Source organism: Octodon degus, unplaced genomic scaffold, assembly GCF_000260255.1.
Source record: "Octodon degus isolate 3935 unplaced genomic scaffold, OctDeg1.0 scaffold00215, whole genome shotgun sequence".
Lineage (NCBI taxonomy): Eukaryota > Metazoa > Chordata > Mammalia > Rodentia > Octodontidae > Octodon > Octodon degus.
In genome coordinates, this window is record NW_004524791.1 from 3,012,713 (window position 1) to 3,032,403 (window position 19,691).

Sequence of the window (19,691 nt, forward strand, 5' to 3'; positions counted from 1 at the left end):
CTCAATCACCATCTCACTCAGCCCTGGGGGGGGGGGGAGGACAGCATGCCCCCTGCACCTCTCCACGTGGCTTAGCAAAGGCAGTGTCCCCGTACCCTCTAAGCACAGAGCCCTCCACTAGCCACCTGCTTCCCCTCGGAGGGCACAGCCCTGGGTATCTGAGCCCTAGGCCGCCCACCCCCCGGGCTGCCATGCTGTATTCCCAGGAACCCCACTCTGAGGACCTCAGCTCACAGGGTGGTGATGTTTGGAGCTCACATGGCCATGTGCCCAAGGGGACCAGGTCTCCCTGCGAGGCTTGCCAGTTGCGGGCTCAGCCCTGGGCCTTTGCCTTGACGTGGCCCTCCTGGATTCTCCAGTCTGTGCTCTGCCACCAGCCGAAGCGCCCCGGAGCCTTCACTTGACACCGTCATGTTCCTGAGCCCCAGCTTGTCTGCTCCAGGGCAGGACTGGACTCTCAGCACGGGCTCTTTGCACAACCAGCTGGCCACAGGCCCCTGCCCTGTCCATGTCCACAGGTCCTGCCTCTGAAGGTTGAGCTGCTGAGCTCCAGGCATGGGGCTGAGCCTGTCAGTGACAGGATCCGTGCCCACCTGCCCATCACCCAGCTCTGTTCCCTGGACAGCGCGTGGGTACTGTGCTGTCGTCCATGGCGGCTGTGTCCCCCAGCACTCACGGGCTGTGTGCGCAGTCCAGCACTGTCTACCCAGCATTTCCACCGTGTGCCATCCGAGGGGACTTTGGTGCACGGGGAAACATGTGCACCTGTGCTTTGCTGTCCCACGGGGCGCCATCCCCAGCCCTTCTATGATTTTCACGGTGACACAGGGTGACACTGGAGCTTACATCCTGGGTTGTGCTAGGACTTGTGCTCCTCCTGCCCTCCTGCTCCAGCCTCCCAGAGTTGACAGGCCAGTGCAAGGGCTTGAGCATGGCAGGCTTTGGTATCCACGGGGTCTTCGGCCCACCATGCATAAATGTTGAGAAGTAACTGTGCTTATTGCTTGCGAGTGCATGGCAGGATCAGGGCCTGTCCTCATCCAGCAGCCTAGCACCCTCGGGGAGCTCTGGGTCACACCTCTGTAGCCTCTACCGGCCTGTGTAGGAGTGGCCAGGCCCTAAGGCTGAGGGACATGGACCAGGTGCTGGGGTTCCACAGGCTCCTGCCGAGTGAGGAGCTGGGGGCTGAGCTTCACATGCAGCCTGGGCTCAGGTGGACATTTTGGGGTGAGAGGCTGTGTACACCTGGGGGAAACCCTGGGCAGTGTCTTTCCTGTGCTGCACAGGGAGGGGCTGACCCTCGGAATCCTGCCCTCCATCAGCCTGGAATGCGTGGGTGGAGGCTGCAGGTGGAGGGCGACTCTGTTTACCTCAGGCTTCCTACCAGCCCTATTGGGCTAGGAAGCTCTGGAATGTGCTGTCTGTTGTGGTCAGTTACCTGTGCTGCTGTGAGGGGACCCTTACTTAGCCCTGCCCCTTGAGCCGGCCCTGGTGAGTGTGGGGTGCACACACTCTGACTCCCCATCATCTCTGCCTTGTTGTAGTCCTCAGTCCCCCAGGAGGGGCAGGCCCAGTCTCCGTTTTCTCTGGAGGAAGAGCCTGGGGTCTCTGAGCAGCAGGGCTCCCACCAGCCCCACCTTAGCACACTGGTCCTGATGAACCCTGCCCACCAGGGCCCAGGCAGCGCTGTGATAGGGCTGGGGTCGGTAGCTGCTTCCTGCCCGAGACTGCTGCTCCCCATGTGGCTCAGTCCTGCTGGCTGCCGACTCAACAGCTGGGCACCGGGAGAATGACTCACTCCCTGGAGATCCGGGTGTCCTCTGCCCCGGCGCCATCCCTGTGCCGCTGTGAGGCTGGGTCCAAGCTAGCTGCCTGAGGGCCTCAGTTTGCAGGAAGGGCCCGGCTTGGCTCTGCTGTTGGCCAGTCCTTCCCAGCCAGGCTGGGTCGGCAGCGCACAGGGCTGACCTTTTGGGCCTGGGGTCAGCACCACAACAGGGGCTCCATCCAGCCTCCCCTCTTCCCCTACAAAGCACAGGATGCTGGTGGCCGGATAAGCCCCAGTGCACATCCTGTGGGGCTGGAGAGACACAGCGCAGAGCTTGTGCACTGGAGTCCAGGGTCCTTGTGGTGGTACCAGGGATGTCGAGGCCTCCACACGACAGGCAGCTGCGGCTGATTTTGGGGAGACGGCCAGAGCCATGAGGGGCTGGGGACTTAGCTGTTGTGGGGAGCCCAGCCTCTGCTGGGAGGGGCTTCACTGGGTACTCTGACCTCTCCCCAAGTCCTGGGTCCTGAAGAGGCTGTGATGGGGGGTCTGACAACCCTCGTGGGAGACCCCACCATGTCCTCCCCCCACCCTGTACCTGTGTCTCTGCCCGAGTCCCTTGGCTCACATTTGGGGACTGGAAGATGACAGTCTCATCCCCATCTTGTGCCCTCCCAGTATGCAGCACTGCCACCCTGAGTTGCCACGGCCCTGCTGGCCCTTCTGTGGCTGAGAGGAGCCGAGAGGAATGGCCTGGCTCTCTGAGGGCCACTGCGCGTGCCACGTGCCCTCCTCATCGGGTCCGGCTATGCCGGGCCATCTCTGGCCATGGCCACATGCTGTGTCCATGGGGCCATGTTGCAGCCAGGAGCCAGGTTGTCATGACCTCCCTGTGCAGGTCAGAGGAGCGTAAAACCGCGTTTCCCACACATCACTTGTGCTAATTAAATGCTCCCCTGGGACCTGAGCCTGGGGCTGCTGGCCGGGCCCCAAGTAGGTAACGTGCTGTGTCCTAGTGCACAGGGCAGCTCCTGTGAGCCCCTCCGGTGGCCCCAGTCCATCGCCACACTCCTTCGGCCCCTCTTCTGGCCGCCGCCTGTTGCTGACCTTCTCCCAGGAGCCTGGTTTTCTGCTCTGTGGAATGAGAGGTCTGAGGCTTTCAGAGCTCTGCCAACTGCAGTGTTCTGAGACCACAGCCCCTGTGAAGGCTCCCCACACCCCTCTCTGGCCCCATCAGCAATGCACAGGGCTTGCAGGCTGAGTCTCTGACATGGCTGTGGCCAGCACGGAGGTCACCGAGGGCTCTGAGACCCCCGCAGTGAAGGGCCTTGGGCATGAGCCCTGGAGGGCTTTGCTCAGAAAATAGAGTGCACACGGGGCTGGTATCCTCCAGGGGTGTCAGATAATGGGGCAGGATATCCTCCGGGGGGCTGAGAGTGCAGCCTCTGCAGACCAAACCTTTGGTCTGGGTTTGGATCAGTTTCAGCCCCTGCCTGCTGGGGGAGCCGGTGTGGCCTTCCTGGAAGAACAGGCAGCCCCATGCCCCCTGCGCTTCCTCCTTGCCCTGGCCGCCCCACCCCCTGGCGGGGCCCAGTGCAGTGTTTATGGCTCTGGCCTGGGCCAAATAAGGCAGGGAGCATCGGGCTGCGGCAGCTGGAGGCACAGGGCCAGGACCCCAGCTGCAGCTGTCACGGGGGTTCTGGCTGCCCCATCCCTGTCTCTGGGCTCCACTGGCCCTGAATGGAGCAGTCAGGGCAGCAAGAGGCTGGATCCCACCAGGGACCTGGGGCAGCTGGGCTGGGCCTGCCTCTCAGAGCCACATGGTGGGGCTGGCTCCAGCTCTGACCCCTCTGTGAGGTGACCTGCTGTCCCCACTGCTTCCCAGCTGTTTCTGCCAGTCTTGGTTCCTTCTTAACAATCCCAGAGCCATGCAGATGCAGACCTTGAAGCAAAGGGCCACATGGGGAAGGACCAGGCCTGGTGCAAGGAGGTTCAGCCCTCGGATCTGCCCCCGCCTGTGGCACATTTACCCAGATTGGGCCAGCAGGCTCCCCGTCCCAGCATTGTGGGGCGTGCAAAGCCTGAGCTCCAGCCCCAGCCCTCTTGTGCTTTTTTTGAGATTGGGTCTACCTAATTTGCCCAGACTGTGCTGGAACTGGTGATCCTCCTGCCTTAGCCTCCCAAGTAACAGCAATGACCGACATGCCCCACTGTATCCTGCTGGTTTTTGTTTTAATTGTAGTTTTTGCAAAAAGGGAATCTTTGCTTTCTCATGACCCATGATTCAGGCCCAGGTGTAACTAGCAGTTGGTGAGAGGGGGGCACGTGTAACTCTTAGTGGCTGAGTCCACAGGACAGGACTGGCGTTGGCTGTGGTTGCCTGGATAGTGGTGGGCTGGGACTTGGCTCCATGGTAGTAACTTGTGGGTGCCCATGTAAAGGGCACTGCCCACGTCCTCGCTGTGCTGGCCGTAGGGCTGTTCCCACATGCGCAGCTCCGGGGAGTGGGCCTGGGACCCCTCTTGCATGTCCAGGCCCACATTTCTCTGGGACCCCAGGGTAGCATGGGGCTATGTGACTTCAGACCCTGCTGCCCTCACAGCCAGGAGGAGCTGTGGGCCTCGGGGCGCAGGTACCAGGCTGAGGCTGTGACAGACAGGACTGGGACTTCTCCGAGGACAGGAGCCCCTTCCTATGCCGGGGGGCTCAAAGTAAGGCTGTGACTACTGGGCGAGCAGAGGGGCCTGCATCTCCTGAGAGCTGTGGGTGTCACTGTGCTCAGCTGGCTGCACAGGGGAGAGGCAGGACCAACAGTCCATGGGGTGCACAGGGCCCTCGGAGCATCCTCCCTGCATGCGCTGCTCTCTGCCTAGCGGCCCTCTGCACTTCCAGGGATAGAGATGCCAGGGTGCTGGTTGCTGGCCAGGCCGCTCTCATTTTTTATGTTCTGATTTTCCTATTTCAGCTTCAGTAAAAAGACAGAACTGCCTGATACAGGACTGACTAGATAGCTTCGTGAATTAAGGCACCTGCAAGCAGCCACAAGGGCCGGGGTTCGATCCCCGGCCTGCCATGCCACCCCTTCCCCTGGGGCATGGCTGAGACAGCAGTTGAAACTGGGCATGATATTTACCTGGCAGGGGAGAGACCGTGATCGTGAAGGTGGTTTTCCCAGGGCGAGGCTTATCCATTCCTGAGACTGGGCGAGGTGGTGCTTCTGTAATCCCAGCTCTTGGGAGGCTGTAAACAGGCAGATCACTACAAGTCCAATCGAGTAGTGAGACCCTGGACATGCTGTGGACTCTTCCCTAAAATACAAAAAAAAAAAGAAAGAACTGACAGTATATACCAGGAACATTCACCTCTGTACTGTGTGTTCATCGTGTTCCTGCTTTTTCCCTGGACAAGTGGGCATCGCCTTTGCTCAAATCAGAGTGCAAACGAGGGCACACTAGCCAGGGGCTGGGACCCACTCCTGGAACCTGAGCACAGAGGCAGGAGGATGGAAAGTTCAGGCCCGCCTGGGCCAGTTGGCAAGACTCTGCCTTAAAACTTGAAAGAGCCGAGGGTAGGGCTCAGCGCAAAGGCCTGCGCTTGGTCCCTAGAGCCAAAAAAGGACTATAAATGAAAGCAAGAACAGTGGGATGGGAGCACCAGAGGGCGATGAGCCCAGGGCGAGGGCGGGCAAGGGCGCCCCCAGCAACTCACGGCTGCCTCCAAGCCCTCTTCCTGTGCAAGCAGAAGAGTGGTCAAAGTCTGGGGTCTTACGGCTTGGGGGTTTTTCCGGTAAAATATATTCTATTTAGTATATGTGCTATAAAAGTAGGCTGGGGCCGGGGAGATGGCTCAGTGGAATTAGCACTTCTCTGGCAAGCACAAGGTCCTGAGTTCAATCCCTGGTTCCACCAAAAAAAAAAAAAGGCTGCAAAGTTTTTTTGTTTTTATTTTCATTTTGCAATACCATGGATTAAACCTAGGGACTTCCCACAGAGATATATCCCTAGCCTGTTGTTACTTTTAAATTTTGAGACAGAGTTTACTAAAACCACAGATTGCCTGGGCTGGGCTGGAATTTATGGTCCTGGGGCCTATTACCCCTGAGGGCTGGGAGTATAGGGCGCTCCACACCTAAGCAAAACTTTGTCTTTTTTCTTTAAAGCTTTATCTTAAGAATTCTGTTTAAATTAAGAATTTCCAGCCAGGTGTGGTGCTGCATGCCTGTAATTCCAGCTTTCGGGAAGCTGAGGCAGGAGGATTGTCAGTTTGAGGCCAGCCTGAACTGCATAGCAAGACCCTGTCTCAAACAACAAGAAAAAAAGAATTCATTTTTTTACTATAAAGAATAATGAACATTGAACTCTAAAAGTATTCTTGGGAAAAGCTTTTACTGTGACCCAGAATATTGCCAGTTTCAGTTTCTGTTGATAATATTGATTTCATACTAAGTGTACTTAGTAATGCTCTCAGAATTGTCTCAGTGCCTACCATTAAATAAAAACGTAGAGGCCTCCGTGTGTCTTCAAGGAGTTTTAAGCTGTACGAACTGCTAGGTTTTCGGCGTTGTTTCTGTCCACACTTCCCAAGGCAGCTTCTCAACTCTGGAGTCCTACAGTGCCTCGTGACCCATATTTGGAGCCGTTAATAGGCAAATAAAAGTGTGAGTGAGACTTTGGGGGCGTGCTCGCTGCCTGTCGTGATCACATTTTCAGAATCCACTGGGGCTGGGCTCCTGCAGAGTGTGAGATGGGGGACAGAGGACACGTGCGGTGTCCCGTGGGCTATGGCCATGGCCCGCGCCCTCAGCCTGAACACGGGGCCAGCAGCTGAAGACGCAGCCGGGCTGCGGTGGAGGTGTGGTGCTGGGCTGGCAGGACACAACTGACACTTGTTTCCCGTGTGAAGAAAGTTGTTTCCACAGTTTATTAGCAAAGCATTCTTTGAAATACATTGCCTTGGGGCCTGGGGAGATAGCTCAGAGGAGTCATTAGTGCTTGCCTGAGTTCAATCCCCGGTAATACACACACACACACACACACACACACACACACACACACACACACATATCGCCTCTCCCTATGAGGGGCCAGTGGGGCGTTGAGGTTTGGCCAGGGTTTGTTGCGAATTGTTCAGAACCCTTGTGCGGGCTCTGTAGCGAGGCTTGCTTGGGCTCAGCATCACGTGCTTTGCGCTCTTAGTGGAAATAAGTGTCCATGATTTCTTCCGCCTTTTTGAGACAGGGTCTCATTATGCAGTTCTGGCTGGTCTTGAGCTCACTTTGTAGCCCAGGCTGGCCTTGAACTCTCCACCACCCTCCTGTCTCAGCCTCCTGAGTGCCTGCAGGCACGGGCCACCACTCTTGGCCTGATTTTCATTCTTGGAAGAAAACAATTACCTGGTGTCCTTAGATTTCCTGGTGATGGGAGGAGTGGGGGAGAGGCTGCTGCGGCCTGGCCCACGTCTGGCCTCTGTCCTAGCCTGGTCTCCACTGTGCTGCTCAGAGGTAGGATTCGAGCCTCAGTTTCTGAGATTGGCTGCTCCAGGCCTTTCCTGCCCCTACTGAAGGTGCCACTGCCTGGGCCTTGTGCTCCCTGCCTGGTGTGTGGCCTCTTGGTGGCAGAGCTCTCCTTGCATGGTGTTCCCCCCCTCCTGTCTCCCCAGTGTTCCCTGCTGCTACAGGCCTGGATGCTCAGGCCCCAGGCAGAAGTCCTGGCCTAAAGACTGTGGCCTTGGGGACTGGCGCCCCAACCCCTCCATCCTGAGACCTCGGTGCCCTGTGTGTAATGTCCCATGCCAGGGACTCATCCCTGGTCTCATGCCAAGCCTGGGCTCCCTTGTGCAAGTGGGTGACCCTCCCAGGGCGACCTCTGCTCTGTCAACACAGACGTAGGTAGCCTTGCACCTCCGTGGCCTCCTTCTTGCAGAGAAGGGCCTTGCACACATTCGTCCCAGACTTGTCCTTGTCTGTGAAGCAAAGGCACTGATCCTGGCCCTCGTGGGTGCCGCCATAACACAAACTCCAGGCAGCCTCACTCCATCTCCAGTGGGCACCACAGCACGGTGCCTTGTGCCTCCCTCGCCAGGGCCCTGGGTCCACCGTGGGGTCTGCCATATGCTGACCAGCCTCCAAGGAGTGGCCTCTGGTCCTGTTATGCTGTGTGGCACCTGTGACCCGCGGCTGGCTTCCTTCCTGCCTGCCTAGCTAAGAACAAATGCCAGCCAGCCCCAGGTCACGCGCCTGGGGGGTGACCTGTCCCACTGCCTCCACTTGCCCGCTCTGAGAGGTACCACTCTGTCCTCATTCCTCAACTGTGGGTGGGCATCCCGGAAGGTTTGGTTTGCAGTTGCCCTTACTGCCTGACCCAGCTGTTGTCCCAGGCTCATGAAAGGCTATGTGTGAGGTCATAGCTTGTGGCCCTGCGAGGACAGCAAGCTTGGCCCCTCCCCCGAGCCTGTGTCCCCACGGATCTCCAGCAGGATCCTTCCCTGTCTGCCCAGTGGTGGCCAGGGTCAAGGCACAGACCCCCAGCTATCCCTGCCACCTGCCCCTCCTGTTCAAGACCCCAAGGAATGTGCTTAGAGGCACCCGTCCAGGGGCAGGGGGTCCCAGCCACATGCTGCCAGCCCTTGGCCCTTTAGGCTCTGTGTCCTCACCTGAAAGATGGGGACCATGCATGGGCCACTCGGCCCTACCCCACGCTGGCCCAGTGACTGGCGTCCTGCTTCACCCTCCTCCTGATGCCCTGAGGTCAGGGTTAGGGTGAGATCCCCCAACCAGGGCTAATCCAGGCCTGGCTTCCTGCATGGCCCCCAGGGCTGGTATCTGAGGCTGTCTGGGCACTGCCCACCAGCTCAGTGCCAGCCTTCTCTTAGGGTAGATGGTAGGACGTGAGTTAGGGGGGCTGGCCAGGACTGCCCCAGTGCCCAGCCAGCCCATGATCTGCTCGTCCCTCACCCCACCCTCCGAGCCTCAGTGGCCTCACTGCCTGGTGTGTGGCCTGCCCTGTATGGAACAAGTGAAGGGAGGAATGAAGAGTGGAACCCCAGGGTGCCAGTGACACCCCCCGGGGGCCTGGGCCCTAATGATGAGGCCCCCAGTGCAGGAGCAGTGCCCCCATCTCCCTTCTATTTCCAGCAAACACAGTTTTTGAAAGGTTCCTTCACCCCTGCAGGTAGATGAGGGGCCCCGGAGCTGCTCCCCGAACTTGCCTCCCTGTTGTCAGCCACATACAGCTTAGATGAGTCCTGACCCCACAGCTGCAAGCCCAGCTTCTGGAGCCTTTCACAGACTTTGGGGGCCTCCTGGTTATCCACCTGCACCAGTGCTGTCAACACTGGCTTAAGCGCGTTCACATGTTGGTGCCCTGTGCCAGCCTTTCCCGTCTTGGTGACGGGGTCTCAGGCTCCTCACAGCCTCTGGTCTCTGGATGGCGCCAGCTGAGGAGTGAGCTTACGTCTCCCCCAGGAGCCTCCAGGGCCCAGCCACAAGCTTCAGTCACTGTTCCCAGCGCCTGTGACCTGCTCAATGTCACGGGCTCCCCACAGAGCACATGTGGGGACCTGCAGCGTTGGTCCTTGGGAGAAAGTCACTCAGACTGGTGGGACGTGGATGGGTAGACGGGTGGGACGTGGATGGGTGGGCATGTGGATAGGTGGGCAGGTGGACAGGTGGAAGGGGTGGAAGGGTGGGCAGGTGAATGGGGTGGATGGACAGGTGAGAGGGTGTACAAGTAGGTGGGCATGTGGACATCTCCTGGCTGGAGAAACCCTCGCTTGGCTGGCACAAGAATTAGGTGTTGGGCTGGGTTGGCCCTGGTGGCAGGTGGCAGCTGCATCTCCCCTGCCTCTTGGGCTCAGCAGATCGCTTTTTTGTTATGAATATGTGTAACTGTTGGGAACTTCAGCTGATTGATGAGACCCTTGTGGGGGCTTGCAAGGCAGAGGGCAAGCACGACCCAGCAACATCCTTAGCACCACCCTCTAGAACAGGAATCCTGCTGTGACTGGGGCCCCCAGAGACCTGGGGCAGACAGAGGCTGTCCCTGGGTGGGACGTCTGTCTGCACAGAACCCTGTCCCCAGGCCTGTGCTGCTTCTGTGACCCTTGGTTCCTACAGAAAGTGACCTGCCTGGCCTGTTTAGAATACACACCTGGCCTGTCCCCTCCCCCCGAGGAACTGTCCTGGGACCCACTCCTGTTCCCAAGTCTGGCTGGCTAACGTCAGACCCATGACAGTGTTGTGGTCCTCACACATGGGGTATGCAGGGCGGAGAGTGATGGGACAACCCCAAGGAGAGCACCTCTGGGCCCAAGCTTCTTGGTGGACAGAGAAGGGTGATGCTCCCTCTGCTGGGTGCAGGCTGAGCTACCAGTTGGTGTCCAGGAAGGCTCAGGGCTCCAGTGAGTGCGCACAAGCCACACCCTGCTCCCCTGGGCTAGGGTGTCAAGGCTCCTGAGACTGCTGCAGCTGGGGGTCCTGGGGGGAGTAGCGTGTGGTCTCCCTGCACCCTAGGAGAGCCAAGTGGGCCTCAGTTGCCCTGGCATGAGGCCAGGCTCAGTCACCTTGCCCTGGCCTTGTGAGAGGTGGGCAGGATGCCGCACTGCGTCCCAGGGACCTGGCCACCTGGCCCACTCTCGGCTGGACCTTTAGGCCCAGAGGTGGGAAGCCCAGCTGCAAGCTGTACAGTCAGGAAAGAGTGGGATCAAGGTTCTAGGACGGACGCGTGGTGCTGTGTGGCCATGGCTCCTCCGGCAGGAGTTCCTGGAGCCCAGTGAGGAAGCAGCCAGGGCCTGTGTGCTGAGGGAGCAAAGGCCAGGCGCGGCGGCGCAGACCAGAAGGTTGAGCTCAAGGCCAGTCCAGGTCACATAGCCAGCGTCAGGATGCTGTGGGAAGCCACAAGACCCTCTCTCAAGACTATCAAAGAAGTGAAAGGCAAGTTAGGGGTTGAGGAGCTAGCTCGGCCGTCTAAGTGCCTACCTGGCAAGTGCCCTGCCCTGGTACCGCATCCACACTGGCCTGGAACCCCAGGTGTGCTGCTTTGGCCACCAAAACCGGGGCTGGTGGTACGCACTGTGGAGAGGATCACGATCACTCCTACACCCTGGCCATCATGGCAAGCACAGTGCCTGCCCTGCCCTGCGAGGGACGTGTGCACACACTTTAGCCAGGCTGTTGAGGTCACTGTGGGCACAGGATGCCCAGCAATGGCAATGTGGACTCCCTGTCCAAGGACCCCCACAGGGTGCCATGTCCTCACAAGCTGGAGGAGTGGGACAAGGGCTGCACTTGTGGGCCACAGAGCTGAGCTGCTGTCTCCCCACAGCCGCCCTGGTGCGTGTGAATGCGCTCTCACTGGTCTACTTGCTGGTCCTGCTGCTTCTGCCCTGGTTGCCCGGCCCTGCGTGCAACAGCGTAAAAGGTAAGGTTGGGCTGGGTACTTGGCGCAGGAGTGCAGCCTCCAGCAGGATTCAGCTTCCTTTCTTGCTGGAGATGCAGCTCGCTCCGAATCCTTCCCACCTATCGCTTGTCCCTGGGTGTGTTGAGCTGACAGGACGGGTGGTGAGTCCCCCCAGACTGTCACCACCTACCCTCCAGAAGCCATAGCAAGTGTGCAAGCCCAGGCCCCTACCCTAGTGGAGATGCGTCTTGCTCCTGTGTCCTGAGAGCCTTTGGATTTGGGAGTGAACCAACTGCTGCCCCACCTGGGTGCCTCCCATGGGGTGGGAGTAGGAATGGGTCCCGTGGCTGGCTGTGGCAGCAGGGGTAGTGCTTCTGGAGAGGACCCTGGGCTCTGGTCACCTGCGCTGTAGGGGTGCCTAGTGTCTGCTTTGTGTACTTGGGTGACTCGAGGGCGCTAGGCTTTGCCCCGATGCTGCCCCATGCTCCTGGGAGGTGCTGGGTTGCCGGCATCTACTTTATTCTGGAGGTTAGAACCCAAATGGCCATTAGGTGTATGCGGCTCCACTCTCTTGGGAGGCTGTGGGACTGGTTTCCTTGTCTCTTCTGGCTGCCGGGGATACCCTCTATCTTGGCTTGTGGCCCTGACCTGCTGGGCTGATGAGGGCAGCAGGGTCCTTCCCTGTGCCGCTGCCCTGGCTCTATCCCCTGGAGTGTGCTTTTTCCAGTTGGCTGTGTGCAGCCTCAGCACACTCTGCCCTAACCTGTCAGAGGCCCACAGGGCCCAGAGATTGTGCTGGAGACGCCTCCCATTGCTGACCTTAAGAAGACGGGGCCCTTTGTCCCTGGCCTAATGCCTGAGGCTCCATCAGCTCAGAGCGCCTCAGAACGGTCACTGGGCCCTGTTAACCATCCCTCAGGGCATAGTTAGCTTTCTGGGGTTCAGAAAGCAGTGAGGGTGTTTTGGGGGTCCAGCTCAAGCAAGTGAGGGGAGCCGCTGGAACCCCAGGAGGAGACCTCCCAGGACATGGGCTGAGGCATGCAAGGCTGTGGCCTCGTAAGGGGGAAGCGCCTGTGGACACCTGGATGACCCCCCCCCATCCCATGTGGGGGCCATTACTGCTGGGCTGGGGAGAGTGGCAGTGACAGGCATCTCACCCGGCCCCCCATCTGTCTGTGTCCTGCTCAGAGGCCCTTCAGGGACAGACGCTGCCTGGGCCTTCTGGGTGGAGGGAGGAAAGTGTGAGGCCTGCCTGCGCAGCTGCTGCCAGGCACTGGTGGAAGGTCTGACGGTACCCTGCTGGCCCCATGGAGGCGGTAGCCTGACCCCCGGCTGTGGGGTGGGAGTGCTGGCCTGGGCCCCAGATGGCCGCAAGCTCTTGGGCCAGTGCCCTACCCCCCATCTTTTAGGGTGGAGGAAAGCTCCCACCTTCCCTGCTCCCTGAAGAGTCCCCACCCTCTGGCCACCACCACAACCAGGCTGTATCCTGGGATGCCCCCAGGCATCCAAGACCAGCCCTCCCCCTAGCCATAGAGGCCCAGAGGACCTGGGGTGCACCGTGCTCCATGGTTTCACAGTGGTGCAGGGCTCAGCCCGAGTGGCATGGGTAAGACACTGGCAAAGGCTTTGACTTGACCCCTCCCTGTCCCCTGCCCTCTCTGGACCTTCTCCATGTAGGGGGCTTTAGGGCTATGGATACCCCTTCCTCTGCTGGGCATTGGTGCCCCCTAGAAGGCCACATCTATACTTGGATGATGTGTGAGCCCTTCAAGGGCTGGGTGCTGGTGCCCCAAGGAGACAGGACAGGGCAGGAGGTGTGCGGGCTAAGTGGCACTTTTAGGGGCTCAGGATCAGCTGCTCCACAGGGAACAGGAGGTCCATGCTTCAGCCCACTTCCTATTGGTTGCAGGGGCCTGCAGGCCTGCTCCTCCTTCATGGACTTGCTTCTTTTCTCTGCGATGGCTGGGAAGAGTGTGCTGCCTCTGGGGTGGGGCATGGACAGTCCCTCCCTGTGGATAGACTGTCCCCCATGGACAGACCCTCCCCCAGGGGCAGCCCCACCCCCCTGAACCGTCCCTCCCCTGTGGACAGTCTACCCATAGACTGCCCTCTCCCCTGTGTACAGTCCCCTCCTGGCCACCAGAGGCCAGGAGGTAGCAGCTCAGAACAAGGTCTGCTGTGTGGACAGCAGTGCTCGGCCAGTGCGGGGCTCCCTGCTCCCTTCTCAGGGTGTGTAGGGGCTCAGCATAGCTGGGGGGTGTCCAGGCTGTGTAGGCCCAGCCTGCATCTTGCAGTGGCTGGAGGGCATGGGTCCCCAAGTGAGGAAAGGACGTCACCCTCCAAGCCTGTTTCTCCCCATCTGTGGGGGAGTATAGCCATTCCAAGGCTTTGTGGTGAGGATCAAGGTGTAGGCCGGGGGTGTCCCCACAGCCACCTGGGGTCACTCAGCTGAGGGACATGCCCTTGACTCTGTGGCGCACACTCTCAGGGTGGCAGCCCCGCCCCGGGCTCCCTCCCGTCTGCTGGGTCCACTGTGCCGCCTGTTTCTTTCCCTGTGCCGACCCTCCATCCCCCACAGTGAGTCCCACTGTGCAGTCAGTGCCAGCCCTGATGCCCCCCGTGCCAGCACGGCAAGGCCCTGCAGCTCGCAGGGAGATGTCCCTCAGCTGCGCCAGACCCACCTGCCCTCCGGCTGGGTACCTGCACCATGTAGCCTCTGGGTGGGCAGCGCCTGTCAGGTCCTTGATGGAGGTGCAGGCAGCACCCACCTCTGCTAGTGGCACCCCTGCCATGCACTCTGGTGAGCTCAAGTCCCCAGGGACCTCCTTTCCTGCTCCCTGGAGGGTACCCCCAGCTGCAGCCTCACCCTTGGAGGTTTCCAGAGTCCCAGGCCAGCCTGGCCAGGCCCTGGGATCGTAGTGCCCTGGGTACCAGGCCTTCCCCAAGGCCAGGTCATCGCTGCAGAGGCTGGGGCCCAGCCTGGGAGACCCCTACCTGACAGCCATATAGTAGAGTGTGTGGTGGGTGGGACCTGCAGGGGAGGGAGGTGTTGCCCACCTGGGAGCCTGAGACCCTGAGGGTCATTCTAACTGGGTTCAGCAAAGCATGCCCCAGAAACCACAAACAAGGAAGCCCCTGCTGTGAGCATGTGAGGCGGGCAGTGGTGCCCACTGGTCCCGAGGGTTCAGGGTCTTCCTCCTTGGAGTTGGCTGGGCTGGGGTAGCACCAGCTGCTGGCTGGGCATGAGTCACCTGCGTCATGCAAGCTCCCATTGCCCACAGGAGCAGAAGTGAGGGCAGCTCACTGCGAAGGCCTCCTGTGGATGAGCCGGGCCCTGGGGGCATGGCTGGCAGGGGCAAAGCAAGGCCATGGCATCTGGTGGCGAGCACAGATCTGGCCGGGCACGGCCATGCTGGCCTGGGCTCCGTGGCCCTGTGGTTTAGTGGCCCGATCCCAGCCACCACTGCTTCCCCATGAAGTGAGGGCCACGCCAGGCACTAGCGCCCCCCTCCTGCCACTGTTGGGTTCTGTACCCTTGGGCTCAGGGTATATCTCTGCCCCACTGTCCCCACCCCTCTGCTGCTAACCCCCCCTTTCCTGGAGAGACCCAGCCTCATCCCTGGGTACCCCGCAGGCCCTTGCTACCAGCCTGCCAAGGTAGCATTACTTCTGGTTCCTTTCCATGGTGGCCCAGCAGGAACAAATCTCTGCTGCACAGATGAAAAGTTGCTTTTCTGAGAACCAGGTCTTTCCCCTCCTGCGCTGGCCCAGCCTGTTGGGCAGGTCCTGCTGGCCTCTCACTGTGTGACCTGGGACCAGGTGCTCTTCTGATCTGGCCACGTCCTCCTCTGTGTTGGGGGAGGGCTGTGGCAGTGGTCAGAACACTCACAGCACCCCTGCCTGCTCCACCCCTGCACCTCCCGGCCATGGGTCTCAGGCCATAGTGGGAGAGCACGTCCACTGGGCAGTGCCCCAGCAGATCTGTGCAAGCCTCACCTGCTCGCTCTGCAGCAGGGCATGCAGTCCGGCTCCTGCGCGCCCTGCTGAGCCTCAGCCTGCTCTTCCTGGTGGCACACCTGGCTTTCCAGATAACCCTGCACACAGTGCCCAGCCTGGACAAGCTGCTGAAGCCCAGCTGTGAGTTGCTGGGGCGGGGACAAGGACAGGGTACTGGGGACCTGGCCTGGGGTGGGGAGTGTCCCGGTCCCAGCTGACCCGGGACCCTGCCTTGGAAATGCCCTGCCCCACCCAGGCACTTTTAACAGGAGCCATCCCCAGCCAAGATTTATGTCTGGCCGAGGTGGCCCTGGGGACATCTTCCAGGAATGACTTGGCTGCAGGTTGCGCTGGGCAGAGCCAGCTTGGGAGTGACCAGGTCTTCTCAGTGTCTCCCCCATGTGTACCGTGCTCCCCACTGGGGCTGAGCTGCACAGCCAGTGGCGCCGGGGGCCCTGAGTGCTCCCTGGTCCCCATCTCAACATTGAATGCCTATTTATTGGCAGTATCTGCAGCTTACACCAGCCCCCGCGACCTGTCCACCACCCAGGTGGGGTCATGCTAAGCCCTCTTGGTCATCCTGCGATGTCTTCCTGGTGTTTGGGGCATTGTGGCCTGGTCCACCAGGCTGAAGCTGGGCTCCTACTCATCTGGTCCCCATCCCCAGCAGCACAAATGGCTACCATCCCGCCTAGCTGTGAGCCACCCCACTGGGCCGACAGGGTCATGTCTTAGTTTCCCTGTCAGGAGAAGCAACCCTTGCAAGCGCCCCTGGAGTGCGTCCCAGAGTCCTGTGCTCCGGGGCTCCTTGCAGTGTCACTCTTCTGACCAGGTCCCCTGCTCTGTCTGCAGGCAGCCTCTGGGAGAAGGTCTCTCGATACATTGGGGTCACAAGGTAAGACCCAGCCTGGCTTCAGCATCCTGATGGCCCCAGGCCCCATGCTGACTGTGACCCTTGGTCCCTTGCAGGCTGGACCTGAATGACATCCCCAGTGCTGTTCGCCTGGTGGCCCCCGACCTGGGCATCCTGGTGGTGTCATCCATCTGCCTCGGCCTGTGTGGGCACCGCAGGAGGAGTGAAAGGGAGCGCCTGGTGCGGGGCACACTTTCCAGGGCCACCCATTTTTTTCTGCTGGGTGGAGATTTCCTGCTTGATTATAGAGAGGGGTACAGGAGGAGAGTCCCCTCCCTAGGCTCACTGTCACACACTCCTGTGCACATGAGAACGTACCCTGCTGAGCTCTGGACTGGCACCTGGCCTGGGGGCTTGGGGCCATGCAGCGGAGGGATGAGCATGGGTGGGGGATAGCACCGCGTGGCCAGGCCCTGCGCACTGCGCGAGAGACCCATGGGACTGTGATCGGAGGTAGTGGGGGCTTCAAGCCTCAAGCCTTTTTCCCACCAGCTCTGCAAGACCCCATGCCCTACCGCCCCATGACCAGTGTCCAGCTTCCCTACCCATGCCTGGCCTCTGCCAAGAGCTAGGGCCCAAGGCTGGGCCAGGATTCATGGCATGCAGGTGTCCCAGTGTGAGAGCTCATGCCTGCGGGTGCTGGGCTCAGCCCTTGTGCCCATTCATCAGCGGCTGGCACATGCTGGGCACAGGGCCCTGGCTTCCAGAGGGGCCTGGGGAGGGGAGGGGTTCACGCGGCTGCATAGCAGGCCAGCCTCGTGCACCCACCAAGGCCTCCCTGTCTGCCCACGTCTGCCCAGGCAGCCCTAGTGCTCCATGTGCCCCCAGCTGAGGCTCTTTTGGCTCATGTTGGCGTCTGATGGGACAAGCCCAGTCCTGGGAATGCAGCTAGGCCACTTTTGACCTTGTGGCCTCCAAGCAGTGGGCTTGGACCTGTCAGCCCACTTACCAGGCCCAGCCTCCCACCCTGTCCCCTGCCTCTGGGCTCTGTTCCTCAGCACTCCTGAGGCCTCCCTGTCTCCATCCAGCCCTGAGCCTGTGAAGGCTGGGCCTGTCTGGCTGACCTTTCCCATCCACTGACCAAGTGGGGCTATGCCAGCCAGAACAGACTCAGAGAGGTTAAGGGGCCAGTCTGCTGCTGCACAGCAATATGCCCTGGGAGCTGGGTTAGGGGCCAGCCCTGGCCCCAGAGCCTGGGCGTTGAGTGCCACCTCAGCTGTTTGCAAAGACACAGCTGGGCACTCAGGCTGGCAGCAGCTGGCTGGGGCCAGGGCCTCTGACGACAGTCTGTTCTTTCCATCATGCCCTGGCTTTCTGGGGCCTGGGAAAAGCGCCACTCTGGGAAGCAGGTTCCCGGCCCCAGGCAGGGACCCAGCCAACGCTGGCCCTCTCAGGCTGGGTGACTTGTGCCTGCTGTGTGCTGGGGTCCCCTCATCACTCAGTCTCCTCTGGACCTGGGGATTGGGGGTGGCCTGAGTGCCCAGGAGCTCAGTGTGGCCATGTAAGGGGCACACTGTGTGCTCTGCTTCCTAAGTGCCTGCTCCGGGACAGGTGCTCAAGAAGTCCGACAGGGTTCCCATGCCTGGCTGGGGGGTAGTGGGCTTGGGGGAGGACAGAGGAGGGGGGTCCAGGTGGTGGGGCTGGGGCGGGAGTCTCCATGTCACTGCCTGACCTGCGTCGGCCTCGGCCTCAGCAGGATGGTGAGGAGAGGGATGTGGACACCGGCTCCCTGGCAGGGCTTCAAGGAGTCCCCACACCGACCCCCAAGCCCAGGACATGGCTGACTTCCCGGCTCCGGGCCACAGCCCACTGGCTGCTGGTGGCTGCAGGGCGGACCCTGGCTGTCATTCTGCTCGCGCTAGCAGGTACCTGGGGCAGGGAGGCACGTGGGTACTGACTGCTGCATGTGGGAGGGGACAGTTCTTAGAACTCCCTGGTGACCTGTCATGACCCAGTCCCTCTTGCCCTGCAGGCATTGCCCACCCCTCAGCCCTCTCCAGTGTTTACCTGCTGGCCTTCCTGGGCATCTGCACCTGGTGGGCCTGCCATTTTCCCATCAGCCCTCTGGGCCTTAATGCTCTCTGTGTCACGGTGGGCTGCTTTGGTGCCTGTCATCTCATCTGCCTCTACTGCTACCAGACAGCCTTTGTCCAGGATGTGTTCCCGTCTGCCAGCCTCTGGGCCAGGTGAGGGCTCCTGCGCAAGCCCCTGACTGGGGCTTGGCTCTGAACCTGGGCAGGTGGTCATGACAGGCTGTCTCCTGGCAGAGTGTTTGGGCTTAAGGACTTCGTGGGCCCCACCAACTGCTCCAGCCCCCATGTGCTGGTCCTCAACACCAGCCACGACTGGCCGGTGTACGTGAGCCCAGGGGTCCTGTTGCTGCTATATTACACACTCATCTCCCTCCTGAAGCTCCAGCAGCAGATACCCTCGAGCCAGGTGAGCCCCCCAGTCCCAGCACCCAACAGCTCTGGCCACTGAGGGGGCGCTGGGCCAGGGCTGCTTGGGGCTGAACCCACAGGTCTGCTGTCCACAGAGAAGGGAAGCAGCAGGGGCTGACGAGGAGCCTGCACTGGAGCTGGGTCAGCTGGAGCAGGGTCCCCAGAGCCAGGGCAGGGCCGCGCGGGATGGGGAGGCCACCCAGGTGAGTGCCAGGCCCAGCCCGGCCAGGGAGGCTCCTCTGCCACAGGTGGGCAAGCTGAGCTCACTGTGTGTCCCCATAGCACATGATACCCGCATTCGTGGAGCCCAACATTGAGGCCGAGAACTGCATCATGCATGACCTGACTGGCCCGAGCCCTGTCCGATCGCGTGACCGTGAGTCGCAGGTGGAGGGTTCCTAAGCATGGGCCTAACCCCCAGTCCTGGGAGTTTATCACAGGCCCGTGGGCAAAGCCACGGCTGCCCCCTGGTGGCCACAAACTCCTGTGTCAGTCTGCAGCTTCATGGCCAGGCGGTGCTGGTCCTAAGACTTGAGAGTGTCCAGGGCGCTCTGCCCCTGCCCAATCTGGCTTGGAAGTGGCTGCAGGTGGCAGGGCTGTAGGAGGCCACTGTGCTCCCGGCATGGTTGCGCTGGGCACTTCACGTAGGCGGCAGCTCTGCTCTACGGCTTTCCTCTTCACTCTGAGGCTTGTCAGTTGTGATTTCCAAGAGGCAGAGTTGCAGGCACCTTTGGAGGCGTCTCGGTCCTGCACCCAGTCCTTAGTAGGTCTGGGAGTCAAGGCCAGGGTCACCACAGTTGGGACGGGCCCTGCTGCCATGCCCATCCACTGTCCGAGCTTCAGAGCTGGCTGGGGAGGCACGCTGGGTGTCCCCCTGGGAGCTGACCACTGCCCGCCCCCAGTGCATCCCAGGCTGGCTGAGCCAAGAGAGACGTCCCCACTGCATGGCCTCGGGCATCTCATCATGGGCCAGAGCTACGTGTGCGCCCTCATTGCCATGATGGTGAGGCATGGCGGTGCTGGGGAGGGTGTGGGGAGGGGAGGCTGCCTCCGTTCTCCCATCTCCACCCCATCCAGGGGTCTGTGCATGTGTGGGTGCACACATGTGCTATGCACGGGCCCTGCCTCCTGGTGGCTGTGCCACCTGTTTGCCCACCATCCCACACTGCCCCTGCCACACA

General features: G+C 60.7%; 1 protein-coding gene and 1 pseudogene across 7 annotated transcripts in view; both read left to right on the plus strand.

The window, feature by feature from the left end:
* Piezo1 (piezo type mechanosensitive ion channel component 1) overlaps positions 1-19,691 on the plus strand; it is a 49,034-nt gene that overhangs the window by 13,745 nt on the left and 15,598 nt on the right. For 4 of the 7 annotated variants that reach the window (XM_023705177.1, XM_023705182.1, XM_023705180.1 and 1 more), the window contains exons 2-11: positions 11,086-11,181; positions 15,172-15,297; positions 16,009-16,051; positions 16,126-16,249; positions 17,763-17,934; positions 18,042-18,255; positions 18,337-18,508; positions 18,606-18,713; positions 18,793-18,886; positions 19,413-19,513. In XM_023705177.1, the coding sequence (XP_023560945.1) occupies positions 11,086-11,181; positions 15,172-15,297; positions 16,009-16,051; positions 16,126-16,249; positions 17,763-17,934; positions 18,042-18,255; positions 18,337-18,508; positions 18,606-18,713; positions 18,793-18,886; positions 19,413-19,513 (1,250 nt within the window). The remainder of the gene's footprint in view (positions 1-11,085; positions 11,182-15,171; positions 15,298-16,008; positions 16,052-16,125; positions 16,250-17,762; positions 17,935-18,041; positions 18,256-18,336; positions 18,509-18,605; positions 18,714-18,792; positions 18,887-19,412; positions 19,514-19,691) is intronic. The other 3 variants (XM_023705179.1, XM_023705183.1, XM_023705178.1) reach the window with 2 other exon arrangements.
* LOC111813714 lies at positions 4,891-5,013 on the plus strand (annotated as a pseudogene).